The 17,718-nt window shown below is 33.7% G+C and overlaps 2 protein-coding genes and 1 long non-coding RNA gene across 4 annotated transcripts in view; 2 read left to right on the top strand and 1 right to left on the bottom strand.

Annotated features, from left to right (window-relative positions):
• LOC138126518 (receptor-type tyrosine-protein phosphatase epsilon-like) overlaps positions 1 to 17,718 on the top strand; it is a 195,700-nt gene that overhangs the window by 66,060 nt on the left and 111,922 nt on the right. The window lies entirely within an intron of this gene.
• LOC138127357 (uncharacterized) lies at positions 4,408 to 5,655 on the bottom strand. Its single transcript, XR_011158196.1, has 3 exons — positions 5,256 to 5,655; positions 5,071 to 5,200; positions 4,408 to 5,009 (listed from the first exon to the last, which is right to left on the bottom strand). It is a non-coding gene; the product is annotated as an uncharacterized lncRNA (long non-coding RNA).
• On the top strand, positions 12,045 to 17,166 carry LOC138126150 (uncharacterized). 2 transcript variants are annotated; one of them, XM_069041828.1, is made up of 7 exons: positions 12,045 to 13,156; positions 14,022 to 14,206; positions 14,264 to 14,323; positions 14,385 to 14,603; positions 14,684 to 16,293; positions 16,468 to 16,754; positions 16,813 to 17,166. In XM_069041828.1, the coding sequence occupies exons 1-7, from the start codon at positions 13,108 to 13,110 to the stop codon at positions 17,031 to 17,033; spliced, it is 2,631 nt and encodes an 876-aa protein (XP_068897929.1). In that variant the 5' UTR covers positions 12,045 to 13,107; the 3' UTR covers positions 17,034 to 17,166. The 2 variants fall into 2 exon arrangements, with proteins under 2 accessions (XP_068897929.1, XP_068897928.1); XM_069041827.1 differs by having other exon boundaries at positions 12,045 to 14,206.

Genomic DNA, 17,718 nt, shown 5'->3' with positions numbered 1-17,718 from the left:
TTTAAAAAAATGAAGTTTTTGACATTTTTTGATTAGCAATTTTGAAAAATTTCAGTAGGCGTATGAAACATTAAAAAAATTCACTAATGGCGGAAAAGATCGGCCAGGTCTTTAGGAATTCAACTAAAAAAAAATCTATTATTTATTTCAGATGGTTCAAGAGTTATAAATTTGTTAATGAAGCCCTGCAACCTCCCTTTTTTGCAAAAAAGATGACATAGGTCAAAAACGATGACAGATAAGTGTTGACAAAAAGACGCTCTAAACTCAAAATTTAACGTAGAATCGAAATGTGAAGTCAAAATGAGGCCTTTCTATTTAAAAAAATAAAGATGGCGTCGATTTCCGGCATTTCCGGAAGTGCCACCATTTTGAAAATACTTCATTTGAACTTGGAGTAATCGATTATAGTCAACTACCAATTTTCATATTAATATGATTTGGGGAAATCAGAAAGTTCCTAATGAACGGGCTACGTGAATCAGCCTGTATATTTTAGGATAACTAATTACAACTGTCAATTTACACTTTAAAAAAGCAAAACAATTAATGGTTACCAACGCCTTCCCAGCCCTGGATTTGTACTATTGCGATCAAAAAATTTTGGACACTAATGTCATCGTGCTGTCATACATTCTAAAACGACCCTTATGTATTAATAACCTCAATTTTGATTGTGTCAATTTTGAAAATGTGAATGTCAGATTTGCCGAGAAAATATTCAAAAAGTTGTAAAAATCAGACAAATGGAATAGAACGAGGTTTTAATTAATAAAAAATATAAAACAAATACCCAAATGTACTCGCATATTAAAAAAATTATATTCTAAACCGGTGTCAAATTGACAACAATTTCATCTTTCATGTGACAGTTTCAATAAAGCATGATTTAGAGTAATTTTTTTAATGTGACAGAAGTTTGATGTCCAAAATTTTATGATCGTAATAGTACTATGCCGGCCAAAAAATTTTGTCAATTCAAAAAAAAAAAATTGTAATCCGTATTTTATTGTCATCATGATTACCGTCTTGATTATGAACGTTATTTTTTGGGTGGTAAATTTCAAAACTCAAAATTATTTTGTCACAGAACACAGAACGTTTACCTCAGGTTATCTATAAAGTTCATTCACGTTGGATTTTCCTCGTCAAGGTCAAATTATTTAATTTTTTGGCAGTGTGATATTTACTTCAATAATATTTTAGTTCTGTATGTCGCCAATACGGTCTAATAAAGTAACCATGTCATGCGCAGACTGTAGAGGTTAGGTCGAGATGGGCATTTTTCAATTCTTGGCCACATTTAATTAACGCAATTTTCAAATTAGCTCTTAATAAAACCTTCTTTTTTCTTTCCGCCATGGTAAAATTAACCAGTCATAGGATAGGAATAGAATTTCATGAAAAAATCTGTGACTTTATTCACACGTCAAACTAAGATTCAAAATTAAAGACGTCAAATAGCTCTAACACGATAATGTGGAAATTACTAGGAAAAGAGGTGCAGGTTTGCAACATGACAACAATTTGACAGGGAAAATCCAACGTGAATGAACTTTATGTACTATTCCTGACACGGAATCTTGGCCACAACTGACATTTAACTGACAAATGTGTGTGAACTGGCCTTTATTGAATATAACCCAACTTTTGACTCGATAATGCCATTTCCCTGCTTTTTGATGTCACAAGAAAAACTTCAAAGTGATTTTTAATAACTGTCATTTATTAATGACACTAATGATTGGTTTACATCATTTTTTAGAAATGTCTAAAAAATGTTGGCCAAGATTCCGTGTCCGGAATAGTACGATTGCTCTAATTTTGTTTATTCATGTCGGATTTTTGGAATATCTGAGCTTCAAACAGTTTAAATTGGTTGTCAAAATGACAAGAATCGAAAGTGGGGTTACGATTCCTAAAGGTTTATTTACACTTTACTTGAATGTCAAGAAAGTGACGGCCAAAATTTTTTGGCCGCCATAGTACTGTTCTTTGTGATTGTGCGATTGCAAGATAAACGACTTGCAGGAAAATTTATGCTAAATTAGTTTAGGCTCCAGTCGCTTCGTGAAGGGACATTAGGTGAAGATGTGCAGCAACGCTATTTCGTTCGACCGTTCTGTGGTTCGACAAGGTCAATTTATTAGTAAATAAGAGTGGTTGCTATTGGTTGGATATTTGGACCGCGCAAGTTTCTCCCACCAAATGTCCCTTCAGCCGCTAACAGAACTCTACCTATAAAATAACCAAAAACAGTTAAAAACAACATGTTTTGCCTTGTTATTCAAATTATTTCTTCTGTTGGGCGGCGTTTCAAATAATCAGCACTTGACAACTTTTTGACAGTTTTTAATTTTATAGCTATAGCCTATAGCCATTCTAAGAACGTTAATAACATAACCATTATAGTAGTTTATTTGACGAGTTTGTGTGTAAAGGCCCACGAGTGCCAAAAAAGGCCCAATTTACACACGAACGAGTTGAATACAATGTTTTTTGGTTCGACGAGCCCCTTAAAAGCTCCAAATCGTTTAAAATCTTTAAAATTAGCTTGACGTTTCGTTTTGACAAGTTGTGACATTTATCAAAATCCGTTCACATAGGAGAAAATTCTCAAATTCTGACAGTGTTGAACCAAAAAGTTTTTTTTATTGCCAATTTAATTCAACAGGTGGTGGCTTTATAATTTTGGCGAAGATTTTGTAAATGAATGTGCCTTTTTCTCTTAGGAACAGTTTTCAAAAATTACTTTATGATAAACCCAGACGAATGCGTGGGGGTGAAGCGGCGAAGGTGAGATTTCCAACTTAAAAAAACCGTTGTTTTTTTTTGCTTAAAATGGTAGTAGAGGTTGGTTTTTGTGGGTGTGAAGTAGCGAAGGTGAAGATATACCTACTCAGACGAAAGAGTGAGGATGTAGCGGCGAAGGTGAGGGGATTTCCAACTCGAAAAAACCTTTTTTTTTTGCTTAACAGCGTTGAAAATGGTAGAAAGGGTTGGGTTTTGTGGCGATAAAGCGGAAAAGATGAGGATATAGATTGATATGTCAATTATATGTCAATTTTACCTTACAGATATAAAAAGTAAAAAAAAAACATTTCATCGTCTAAAAGGGCCGGTTTCACCAACGTCAGTTAAATAATTTAACAAACCGTTAGCGCTATTCTGTGAATAAATGTGACAGATGTCGTTTCACCAACCACAATTAGCACTATTCGTTCAATAAATCGTCTATTAAATTAACTGACCAAATTTGGTCAGTTAAAACCCCAGTTAAATTAATGTGACAATACATTTGTCATTTTAATTTTAATACCAAAATAAGAAAATTTGCGAATTTGGAAAATTGATAACAGATAAGTAAGAAATAATTACTAATAAATAAGATAAATTCTTGAATAAGCAATTTTGAAAGTATGTTGTCGTCATCGTCATCGGATTCATCAGATGAGGAAATAAGGCCTCCTATAAGAAGACCACCAAGACCAATTATGCGTGGCGATCCTTTTACGGAATACACTGAATTCCAATTTAAATTACGTTTCAGATTTTCTAAAATTGGCGCTAGGGAAATTTTAACATTAATTGAAGAAAATCTGGCACATTTAAATGATCGAAACGATCCAATCACTCCCGCGTTACAACTTCTGATAACTCTATGGTTTTACGCTACTCGAACGTTTCAAATATGCATAGGGGATCTGGTAAACGTATCAAAATCTTCTGTTTGTAGAATAATTCATCGAGTAACAAATTCCATAGCATCTTTACGCCATTATTTTATACGTTTGCCAGATTGCAGAAATGAAATTCGAAAAATTCATAATGATTTTTACGAAATTGCTGGATTTCCCAATGTGCTTGGAGCAGTAGACTGTACGCATATCAAGGTGCAGTCTCCAGGAGGTGATCATGGGGAATTATATAGAAATAGGAAGTCATGGTTTTCTATCAATACTCAAGCTATTTCTGATGCCAATTTAAAATTTATCGATGTTGTTGCGCGATGGCCTGGCTCCGTACACGATTCTACAATTTTTGATGATTCACGTATAAGAATGCGTCTAGAAAATAACGAATTTCCAAATTGTTATTTATTAGGCGATAGTGGGTATGCATGCAAAAGATACTTGCTTACACCACTTCTCGTTGTTAACAATAGAGCAGAGCAACGATATAACACTGCTCATAAAACCACAAGAAATGTGGTTGAAAGAAGTTTTGGAGTACTGAAGAGGCGTTTTCCATGTTTGGCGATCGGTTTACGTGTACAAATTGAAAAAGTACTTCCAATTATAATCGCCACAATGATTTTGCATAACATATCAATTGATGTGAATGAGGACGACCTAACAGAAGATCCAGAAATAGATATTCCACATTTCGAAGAACCAGATGATATCTTTAACGTCGAAATTATTAACAACAATGAAAATAGGGCTGTTCGTACGGCTTTAATTAACACCATTTTTAATAGGTAGTAAGCATCTAATTTAACATTTTATATTTTTACGTGCACCTTTATAAAATAAAATAAATTTTGACAAAGAATTCTAATGAAAAACAGAAAAAATATTACAATGAATTTAACTGTTTAGTTTTTAATAGGTTATCCAATTCTTTTCCCTTTAAATCTTCTAACTCTTTTTTTCGAATAATTTCTAATACTTCAATTTGTTTTTGATATTTTTCTTTTTTTAAGGCCCATAATTCTCTTTGAATAGAATCGATGCTTGTGTTTCTTTTACTGTTCTTATTAGAACGGATGTTTTTTAAAAACGTTTTAATTTTAGTATTTTCAGGGACTACAACAGCCTCTGCAGAAGTTTCACATTCCTCCTCTAGAATATCGGGGCTGGTACTTAGATACAGTTGCTTTTCGTGTTCAGTATTTATAATGACTGTTTCATCAATCTGGGCCTCCTCGTTTACGTATTCAGTGATATCATTATCAATATTATGATCATATATGTGATTAGAGAGATGATGAACTGATACTGGTAACTCTATAAAGAAAGTACAGCGATTATTACTGTTATTGTTACAATATTTTTTGTCAAATATTACCGTTACTATCATAAGGATTTTCATGAGGCGTTATAGTGGGTCCTAATAAATTAACCAGCATATTGTCGCAAGTTGTATTAACTGTGAGAGTTTTTGATTTTGAACCACCTCCAGTTTTATAAGTTTGCACCTAAAATTTATTGGAACCATTAAAATTTTAATTCAAAATTTTAGAATTTTACTACCTTTTCATCGGCCAATTTCTTTTTTGTAGATTTTTTTAAATTGTCGTAAAGGAGCTTCAGTTGTTGAGCATTACGCGTACCGGTTTTTGAGCTGGCATTAAATTGGTTTGCAATTAAGTTCCAAGTTTCACGTTTTTGCTTGGCGCTAATAGTATCCGATTTCTTATTTTCGATTATACCCTTTTTATCTGTAACCAACTCTAACAGATACTCTTTTTCTTCTTCAAGAAAATTTTTGGATCTTTCTCTTTTTCTTTTTTGCCCTTGATCCATTCTCAAATCGTCGCAGCAGATGATTGAAATGACGTAAAACGTCAGAATAATTTAATATTTTTGGGTACAATCAATGAGAAAATTATTTTAAAAACAGTTGTTATCGAAATAGTTAACTGAACATCAAAATTATTTGGTGAAACAACTTTTTCCTTAACGTACAAATAAAAGTTATTCATTAAATAAGTAACTGACGATTTATTTACTATTGGTGAAACCGGGCCTAAGCAATATTTATTCTAATTTGCAATAACAATAAATTTTAACAGTACCTATTCCTGCTTGCCGTAGTAAAAATGAACCATGCATCCTAAGAAGTTAATTCCTAGTAATGTAAGCTTCAGATGTCTTTTGTGTTCGTACTTCGCAGCATCGAGTAGTACGTCCATAATGATGAGGGACCACCTTTCTTTGACTGTATATACTGTGACGATCACTTGCGGTAGTGACGTCACGGGATTTGACGCCGTTCGGGTCGGTCGCGGTATGCCTCGAGCGCCAGTCCCTTTTTGCGGCTGTGGTGGGACGCCACACGGCCGGGGTAGCTTTGCGGAGCGTACGGTGTCCGGGGGTCGGCTGTCAGGGCGCGGAAAAAAAGAGGTAGCAAAACAAACAGGTGTCGCAACAAGGGGGCCTTTATTTACACTATGTACAAAAAGGGGTGTTGGTACAGCCGCCTCCAAAAGAATCGAGCCTACCCTCGCTAAGGAAATAATCACCAATTCATACTTCGACAAAGGGATCTGACCACTGTCATAAACTCATAAATCTAATCTCTCAGACAGTTCGATATACGAGGGCTGTACCATTAGTTTTTGTCTTTTATTTAAACGGTGTTTTTATTGTGAATTTCAACATTTAATAACGAATATAATTTATGTGGTTTGCTTTATTCAATAAAATAATGTTTTAAAATCCGGTTTAGTGCTTTTATTTTTGCTAATAAGAAAACAAGCAGTGTAAGATACAAATAAGTATCTACCTATGTTTAATTAAAAATTAAATGCCACAATTTATCACTATTTCTGTTGCGTTTCTTTATATTAATTGATCTTAATCAATTTTCGATTGTTACACAGGAATTATCATTACATTACATCATTACAAATTTATTTTTTTCCTCAAAAATTTTCTGATGTAAGATAACATAATTTTTATACTGTCATTTAGACAATTAAAGGGCTATCAGAATCAAGAAAAAAAATAGGGGCTTTCCATTTAAAAAAACTATCGATGACGTCATAACTCGAAAACAAATGACTGCTTGGAATTTTCTTTGGTACTGAAACATGTATTTTTTTAAACTAAAATTGACTTGTCCACAAATTTTTTTGAAAAAATTTTTGTTTCATTTCGATTTAAAAATCGCCCGTGCGCGAGGTTACGTTTAGTTATGTGTGTTCAATTTTTGTAATTAAATAGTTGCTTCCCAAAAGTTGCTAGTGCGCAGGGGGTCTAACTCTTTCACATTTTTTAAAGTAATGCGAATTGTGCCAATTTGTTGTAAAAATGCATGTAAAAAACCACCAACATTTTACCTAGAAAATACAACCGGTAATGTTATATGCATAGAGTTGATTTTTGACTTTTGGAAATAGAAATGTTTGGTTACGAGTGTCAATGATACTTTATGAAAACAGAAAATAAAAATTCGAATTGTTGTAATCTTGTGTTATTGAAAAGATTTCATTGTTTTTGCGGCAGTTTGAAATTTTTTGGCAGTCGCATATGTTTCGTGACATAATCGCCTTTTTGGCATAATAAAGAGATCGATCATCTTAGTAATATCAAAGTTACCATTAGCACCTTTAGTGTAATTGTAATTTTTTTTTATTGGTAACCAATTTTGCTCATTTAAAACACGCCTGAGCGTGTATAAATCGAACTTTTCCATGACAACATCGCGCGTTTTCCATGGAAACATCACCAACCCGAGAGGACCGGAGAAACGTGAAGTCTAAATGTTAACTCATTCAACATTAAAAAAAATATATATCGTAAAGTATTCGTGGATAACTGGTCTTTAAAACACTTGCTCTATTTCGAACACTCCGGCTGCGCGTCGTGCTCGAAAAATCGCGCGTGTTTTAAAGAACTTAATATCCCCTTATACTTTAATATACTATACCAACTTAATTCAACAAGTGGTGGTTTTTAAATTGATTAAACCTTGTTCACGTTGAGTTGAACATTTCAAGGTCAAATTATTTAATTTTTTGGCTCTGTAATTATGTTTTGTAAATAGTGACATGCAGCTAACCAACATAATGCGATTTAGAAATGCTTAATTCAACGTGAACGGTGTTTACCTGCATGTCACTATTTACAAAACATAATTACAGAGCCAAAAAATAAAATTATTTGACCTTGAAATTGTCAACTCAACGTGAACAACATACATATAACATCAATAACAAAAACGTGCATAACAGAAATAGCCAACAACTAGGCCATTTAAATTTTAATGGAACATATTTATTTGTATGTTACACTACTTGTTTTCTTATAATCGAAAATAAAAGCACCAAAAGCGGATTTTAAAACATAATTTTATTTTTAATAACACACTAGATATTTAATAATGAGTATAGTATCCCCTATTATCTATGCATTCCTGAAGACGTTGTCGCATACCATCTACCATATTCTGGCAATAGTCCCGCCCTCGCATATTTTCCCACACTCTGGTTACGTTTTCATCCAACTCTGCCACAGTTCTCAATCGTACACGTTCTGGAGGATTATTCCAATTGAAAACCATTTGTCCCCACAAATTTTCAATCGGGTTCAGATCTGGCGACTTTGAAGGCCAGATTAAAACGACGAGTTCAGGATGATCTTCGAACCAATCCTGAACTATTCGTGCAGTATGTATGGAGCAATTGTCTTGCACCAGAACAATTTGCTCCATTTCTTCCTCGGGGTAGATGGTTCTCACAGACGGAAGCAACACTTCTTCCAATATTTCTATATATCGCCTAGAATTGAAGCGAGGCGGTGTTACTTGCACCACCTCGCCTGGTCCAGCACGATGCATCCACCCCCAATAACCTAAAGAGTGTCGTCCACTTGCCCTCGTGGTTCGCACATATTCAGGCAAATATCTTGAATTATTAGGACGCCACACTTTTAACAACGACGTCTCATCTGATGTGGAAAACACTTTTTCATCGGTGAAAATCACCTGGGACCAATCCCTTTCGAGATTTGCGTGACAAAAAGCTAGTCTAGCGGCCGCATGTGCTTCCGTCAATTCAATTTTTTTCGCTGGAGTCCTTGCATGCAGCTCACTTGCATGTAACCGTCTTGCAATGGTATTGGCACTACAATTTAATTGCAGTTCTTCTTTTATCTGGGTAGTGTTGGTAAAAGGCATTTCCCTTGTCATTTCAACTATGGCATTGTCCTGCTCTTGAGTGGTGACTTTTGGACGGCCACTCTTTGCTCGTGTACTTAATGGACGATCCAATAGATTGTCCTGACTTCTGGCAATCCACCTTTTTACTGTTGACTGCTAAATAGTGGAGTAAAAATATTTTAAAATCTGTACATCTGCATATTTATTAAAGAACTTACAGCCATATTAACTCTTTCTGCTATTTCGCGAATAGACATTCCATTTTCACGGCACCCAACAATGAAACCTCTGGTTTCTACCGAAGAATATCCAGGCATATTATAACAACAGAACACTACTCGAAATACTTCAATGAAGTAAACCACACTGAATAGAACTGAACTTACTACAAGAAACAATTTCTAAATCTAGGTAACTGAACCCTTCCCCGAACTACCTGTGACAACTTGTTTTATTATGGAATTCCCAGCCAGAAACATTTTCCTTACCGGAAATCATCATTTTAGCCGTTTGGCGCGGGCCTGCTTTTTTATGTAGGTATTTTTATAAATTATTATACATACCGGGTATCAACCACCAAACCTGGTAATAGGCACATTACACATATTAATAGTAGTTTATTTGACGAGTTTGTGTGTAAATTGGGCCTTTTTTGGCACGAGTGGGTCATTTTAAAACGCGAGTGAAACGAGCGTTTTAAAGGCACACGAGTGCTAAAAAAGGCCCAATTTACACACGAACGAGTTGAATACAAGGTTTTTTTGTTCGACGAGCCCCTTAAAAGCTCCAAATCGCTTAAAACCTTTAAAATTAGCTTGACGTTTCGTTTTGACAAGTTGTGACATTTATCAAAATCCGTTCACACAGGAGAAAATTCTCAAATTCTGACAGTGTCGAACAAAAAAATTATATATGAGTTGATATGAAACATATTATTGTTTCGTCAAATTTGTCCAATAATTGAGCATAATACTGCTCTGTGATCGTTCTTCCCTTTTCCAAATTTCAAAAGTATTTCTACTTTATACGTTACCTACATCAAAAGATCAAAAGATGATAATTATAGCCGTCAATATGACATTACACAATAATATATTTCATAGCAACTCATATATTATTTTAATATGTGTAATGTGCTCATGTGCCTATGGCCAGGTTTGGTGGTTGATATCTGGTAGATCAGTATTATTATATTACATATATCATTATGATATTGTTATAATATACATACATACAGGATGTTATGGATGTCCACAAATTTAATCACCAGTAAGACTCTTTAAAATAAACATTTGTTGTATATTACTTTTTTTTTAATCGAATATTTTCGGGAAAAAATGATATTGGTGATTAAATTTAGATATTACGTGGACTTCTATAACACCCGGTATAATGTAGAAATTAAATTTTCTAAAATCAAGCTTTCTGGAATACAGAATAGCAGTGGAACCATGTAACTTTATAGAGATAGAGATAGAAAGGTGATAGAAAAGAAAAGAAATGTCCAAGCCCGACCACCGAGCACATTTTCTGTCTCGGTTCGGAATCGCTCGGGTCAAGAAACATGTGCGCTACTATAGTTCTCCCAGGGCTGCAGCGGTTTTATGGCAGGGCAATAGTAATTATTACGCCTGTTGAGATGCCGATACGCGACATAAACAGACCCCTGTCAATCATCATTTTCGTTCTATACCTGTCAGTTTACAGGGTAGTACTTGGACGAATTTACGATTAGGGGTTGTACTTGCGGTTTAAACCTATTGTTGGTGTTGTTAACGTTTATACAATGGTACCCTGCCATAAAACCGCTGCAGCTCTGGGAGAACTATATCCTTAGGATAAAAACTGAAAACGTCAATTTACACCGGTTGTTAATGGGTTTTTATAATTATTTTTTATCATTTGATGTTGGTGACTGTTGATGTCATTGCGAAGCAGACTTGATCCATTCGAATTGCCCAACCGGGAATTTCGAAAATTGTTTCGACTAACCAAAGAATTGTATCAAAATTTAGTCGGTGAATTGACGCCTCATCAACATCTGTAATTTCTGCAGCCTCCGTTTATTGCACCCAGAGAAAGACTTGAGGTCTGAGAGAAAACGATATATGCATTTAGTTGGTGAACGACAAAGATGGACAATTGGAAAGAGGCAAGAGTGCGCAAGAGAGCTCTTTCTATTTCTATGCGTTCGTTTTCACCATCGGTTGTGCCGAATTCTCACGATTGGTGTTACACGGTTGGTTTGCGGCAAATAGAAAGAAATGGAAAGAAATTTTCTTTCTATCAAGTTACATGGTTCCACTGCAGGCGATTTTAACAAGACCACCATTATTTGTCGCATTTGCCAAAGCGCCAACGGAAATCCCCAGGCCAGGCAAGATTTTACAATCCTGGGTAAAATGGATTATTGCATTTGCACGATTTCACCAAGAAGAATGTTTTAGGTTGCTGTTAATGTCTATTTTGTATTACATACTATTTATTTTGGAGAAAATCTAATTTGATATTTACTTTTTTATTATTGTATTTATAGTAAATTTCTTTATTATTTTTTTAAGTTAACTTTATTGTTATACGAGTTGCACAAGACAGTCTATTGTCAAACGCGAAAAGAACGAGACAAAGTGTCTTGTGTAACATGCAATTTTTTCTATTTCGGCTTCGTTAATTTAATTTTTTTAAATATAAAATAATTATATAGTGACTTTTATTTTAATGACATTTGGTTGGTATTGATGAAGAATTGTCATTTCATTGAAAATTAAATTTTGTTACAATAATAAATCTATTTAGTCCTACGGACTCGTAATTTTTTCAGAGGCAGTTTTTTTCGTTAAATTGCCAGGCAACAAAATTCTCATTGGAATGTCAAGTTTACTTCGACAAAAAAAAGCTCTCGTGTAATTATAAGTGACAAATAGTGTGCTGAATATCGCGAAAAAATCTAGTCATGGTCAGAAAAAACCACGTTGACAAGGCTTTTGTTTTGTTGGTAACACAAATTAATGAACAAAATGTCAGAAAATTATTTTGACGTTTTCCGAAATGGATTTAAAAAAGTGCCACGATGAATAAACTAACCTTTAATCCGTTTTGTGATGTTGTTCCGAATGTTTGTTTGAATTGTTGAAAAAAAATATTAAACCATCCAAGCAAACTTTTTGACAACTATTTTTGATCTATCAAAAAATGACATACTTGGCGACTTGATAATGATGCATAAATGTCGCGTTTTTTTGACGGTTGTAGAATAATACATTACACTATAAGTGATGAAAGTGCCTGATTTTTCAACGGGCAATACATGATATTTTAAATTTCTTTGTAATTATTTTACACCCCTATTTTTTGAATCTTCCGGATCTGGAGTTTCAATTAATGCAAATAACAGTGTTTTAAATTTTTATATTAATAAGTAGGTAGTAGATTGTTAATGTAGTAAATTGTTAAATAAATTTTCCTCACTAGTGATGCAAGCGCCTATTTTCCTCACTAAATTGAGTGATGAAAGTATCATTTTCATAAGCGATGTTGTAAAAAAAATTTTTTTGTTCGACACTATCAGAATTTGAGTTTTTTAATAAATGTCACAACTTGTCAAAACGAAACGTCAAACTAATTTTAAAGATTTTGAATGATTGGAGCCTTTAAGGGATTCGTCGAACAACAAAACGTTGTATTCAACTCGTTCGTGTGTAAATTTCCGATAATAATCTACTCACTTGGGAAATTATTATAAGCGAAAATCTTTTTGGTCCATTTATTTTTGTTTATTTCTTATTCGTATTCATACGATTTTTTAACCAATAAACGTCATTGTACTCGTATAACAATAAAGAAATATATATATATATATATACATGTACTATGGATGATACCAAGCCCGGTACATACTGCAGGCACTCAGAAGCCCGGGTCTATTTGTAGAGATATAGACTTACAACTTGAATATATCGTTTGCTCATGGCGCGAAGATGAAGGGCAACCCGAGAGGGGAAAGCCAATTTCGTATACAGGAAAAATCATAGACCACTGCTTTAACGAAGCCTACGATATACTACCGATTATACCAAGCCCACTTGTGTAAAATGTTTATATTTTACCCATTAAAGGAATCCATGCTGCGTTGCCTTTTAAGCATTGTTTTAACAGTCGTTCGAATACCATAAAATTCTTCTCGGCTATTATGTTCGTAGCTGTTGGTGTAGAAGTGTGACAATGAATCGCAGTAAGTTTATAGTTAAATTGGCTACACAAAACAAAATTGGTAAGTACCATATTTTATACTCCTATTATTTTCTTTATTCAAGTCAACATGTCGTTTTACGTCCTTGTGGGATTAGTGAGTTCGAGGGTAGGTAATTACTACTGGCTCATTTTAACGTTCTGCATTAACTGATATCAGGGTATTATTATGTTAAGCAACACTACATCTTGAAAAAACTTAGCGGAGCAGTTACAGAATACGCCCCATTATTAACCCTTTAATAATGAGCGAGTCTGATTCGCAACTGTTATTCTTCGAAATGCCCGGGAATCAATATTTATGCAGGTGTTAATTCATGATTTCGTTCATTCTTCAATTACCGTTTTCTTATAATACAGTTTGTCAAAAGATGTAGTGCTGCTTAGCATAGCATAATGCTCTCGTTAAGACAAATTAAAACCATGTGTCAATTGTACCGGGTGAGTTTTCACTTACCGTCATCGGCATAAATTATATTAAATGTAAAGATATCAATTTGAAGTTTTAGCATCATATAAGAGTGAGTGATTAATTGCAATATAATATTCCGAAATTGTTTCAAATAAAAATCAGTTGTTGTCCATTTGACGTGAAACCGTTAGTTCCCCAAAAATAGTTAATGTGCTCATTTTGAAGCGTTATTTATGCTGCGACAATTAAGTTTTATTTATCCCGCTGATGGTAAGTGAAAACTCACCCGGTACAGATAGTATAAAAGCTGTAGTAATGATTCCAGTAAACAGAAAATTTATTAGGTATAGTTCTATCACAAGTGTTAAAATCTGTTTTCATAAAAACCAAAATACAGAGTCAAGGCAACTATTTATAATGTTCAGGTTTACACAGTTAACAGGAACAATATGTTTTGCATTATTACTCTTTTTAGCTTACGCCAGTGATGATGTTGAAGTGGCAAACATAGACCCAGGTTCATCTGACTGCGGGGACTCTGACAATGGTACTATTTCTGAACCTTATCAAAGTTCAGGTTCAGAATTTATTATATCATCTCATTCATCCGATCTTAATTCCACAAATTCAGAAACGTCACACGTAATTCCTGTTATTAAGGTATGATTTGCAAAAAATTACCTTTTGAAAATAAATTTGATTTAATATTTTTTGTAGAATTTCACCTTCTATCAAGAAGACAAACAAATCAATGACTCTATTCCAGTATCTAAAATGGTGAGATTTACATTTAACTTAAGCAGGAAAAATTGCAAGTCTTATTTTAAATGTCCTTTAGGAAACAACTATACCGGAAATAACAACAAAGTCCAAAGTGCTAAAATATTTGGAAAGTTTAGACGAAAGTGACCAGACAGAACTAACTAATAATAAGGAAAGCGAATTGCAAGAAAAAACAGAAAAAATACATGATTCAGTAGGTGCAAATCCAGAACAAGGACGTACTGAAACAGAAACAGAAGAATTGGAAGAACAAACTGTAGCATGTCATAAAATAGTAAGTACCACTCTTATGAAATAAATAAAGTAACGACTTGTGCAATGCCTCTTTTTAAACATATACTGTTCCAATTTAAGGATTATAAGCAGCAATATTTAAAAAAACCGTCTGCAAGAGAACGACCAACTATTTGTCCCATCTGTTACACTGATGTAACGACACATTTTACAAGGCATTTATTTAGGCATCATCCAGACAACGAACACGTGACAAAGATTAAGAATCTACCCCCTAAAGGTAAAGAACGTTTAGCCTTGGTCTCAGCATTAAGAAAACAAGGATACTTCCATCTAAAAACCGAAAAAAATGTCTTAAATCCGGTTCGGACTTCCACAAAACCCGAGACTCAGTATTTTGTCTGCGTTTATTGCCTTGGACAATATACCAAGAAACTCCTATACAAGCATGTGAAAATATGTAAACAGAAACCTGCCAGTGAAAAAGAACCTGGAAAGAATTGTCTAACCAAAAGCCAAAATTTTTTGGCTACTATTACTTCAAAAAATCAAAGCTTTTTAAGATCAGATAGAATTAAAAATGAAGTTTTCTCCATAATGCGAGCTGATGAAATAAGCTATGCAGCAAAAAGCGATCCGCTAATTTGTATGTACGGTGAATCTCTTTTAAATAAACACAAACGGCAACAGATTGCAACAGTAATTTCAAACAAAATTAGAGAAATGGGTAGACTACTGATAGCGTTACGGACTATTAACAATTCTGTTGATGTATTATTCGATGCAATGAAACCAGAGATTTTTGCAGATTTAATATCGGCTACCAAAGAAATAAGTGGATATAGTCCTGAGAATAAATGTTTTAAATCCCCATCTTTAGCCCTACATATGGGTACAAATTTAAAGATTGTTTGTGATATTGCCCTGAAGGTCGTTATAGAGAAAAAGCAATTACCTAATATGAAGTGGGAAAATAGGGACATAAAAAAACAAGAGATTAAAGATACAAAAAGACTAATACAGGGACACTGGTGCAATGAAATTTCTAGCATAGCTCTTAAAGTACTTAAAGAAAGACAGTGGGAAAAACCAAGTACTCTTCCATTAACCGAAGATATCCAAGCTTTTCAAACATATGTTAACAACTTGTCAAGTCAAGCATATGATGAAATACAAAACAATATAAACTTGAAAACCAATTATAAAATCTTAACCGAATGTGTCTTAGCACTGACTGTAATGTTCAACAGAAAACGTGTTGGTGATGTACAATATTTGAAAATAACTTCATATAAAAAGGATCAGGATACGACAAACGAAAAAGCTTTTGTCGAGTCGTTGACAAATGTTGAAAAAATCATTAGCAAAAAGTTTAAAAGAGTCGTTACGGGTGGCAAGGGTTCTAAACCAATACCTATTTTGTTTACGCCACAACTTCAGAAATACATTAGTACATTATTAGAAATCAGAGAACAGGCAACTGTTGTACCACTCTCGAATCCATATCTCTTTGCCAATCCAGGCTCTTCCGACAAATGGATGTCGGGATATCACGTTATAAGAAAATTAGCTTTGAATTGTGGAGCTAAAAATCCATCTAGATTATCTTCAACAAGATTTCGCAAACACATTGCTACCACTTTACAGCTTATGGCAATGGACGAAAATGACATGGAACAAGTTGCTACTTTCATGGGGCACACAAAAAAAACCCATACTGAATTTTACAGGTAATTTAAACTTTAATACTGTACGACAGGATGTTAAATTTATCATAAATTTGAGTAAAAAGGACTAATTCTCTCTCATGTTATATCAAATTTTATGAAAAATATATCATCGTGTCCGAAAGTTGTTACAAATAAATAAAAATGTATAATTGTTTTATCAATTTATTCGACCAGGTTACCTCAAGACATTTACCAAACAGCAAAGGTAGCTAAGGTTCTCTTGTTGTTGGAAAAGGGAAAAGGAAAACAATTTAAAGGAAAAAGCCTAGATGAGATAGAAATGGACAACGATGCTTATTTCAGCTCGGATTCTGATGAAGATGATACAGAAAATGTTAGTCAACAATTCAATACTACGAATCCTGAAACTCAGCCTGAAGTAGAAGATGAGCTGGATTTGGAAGCAGATAACAATATTGTAATAGGATCGGGAACAAAAATAGCAGCGAAAAAACCCAAAAGTGAATTCTACAATCACTTACTTTAATATTTATAATTTATTTTTATATTTATTTACAGAAACTGATGAAATCAAAGAAAAAAAACAAAGTGGCCGCGTCCGATGGAGTGAAAATGAAAAGAAGATTGTTACCGAGTACTTCAAAAATCATATTCGAAAGAAAATAACCCCTAAAAAACATGAATGTGATCAATTACTAGCCAAACATGGCGATGTATTTCTCCACAAGGATTGGGTCCGCATAAAAACTTTCGTGTACAATGTTTTCCGAGAAAAATAAAATTTCATCACTTTCAGAACAGGATTAAAAAAAATATTGTTTTTTATATTTCAAATATGTATCTGTTTACCCCTTTTGTGTATAAAATATAGTGTTTAATAAATCTTTTACTTTTTCAAGAAAAAAGTGTGAATTTTACAGAATGAAAATAATTACAGCTTACCTACCTACTGCAAATTGTAGATTACCTATTACTTACGAACCCGATATTGAAAATAAATAGCAAAGAATCTTGGGAGACTCAGCATTATTATTAACTGAAATAGGAACAGGTATTATTAACCAGATAGAAAAAAAAACTTCTACAGATGAGTTATATAAAGCCTGTTTGAATATTAATTTATGTACATATTTATTTTCCACTTTTACTGTTTGTAACAAGTAAGTAACCTTTAACTTCTAAATGGGTATAGATTTGCATACAAGCAACACTTTAAAAAAGAACCAAATAGCTTTATAAAGTGACATGACACAGAATAGGACAATTTAAATGAGAACTCTTTATTTGGTTAGAAGGTGGGTATTTTTAAACATTTTGATCAGTGTTTTCTATCATTTCTAACAGGTCAGTTGAAAAAGGGCTTGCTGTTCTCTTATTCTCGCGCAGGGAACATGATCCTCTTCTTGTGTTAACCTTGCATAAGGACCATGATACTTCTATTATCCGCATTAAAACTGACCATTT

The sequence above is a fragment of the Tenebrio molitor genome, chromosome 3 (assembly GCF_963966145.1).
Source record: "Tenebrio molitor chromosome 3, icTenMoli1.1, whole genome shotgun sequence".
In the NCBI taxonomy this organism is placed as follows: domain Eukaryota; kingdom Metazoa; phylum Arthropoda; class Insecta; order Coleoptera; family Tenebrionidae; genus Tenebrio; species Tenebrio molitor.
Note: the sequence above shows the minus strand (reverse complement) of the source record. Positions and strands in the feature narration are given on the sequence as shown.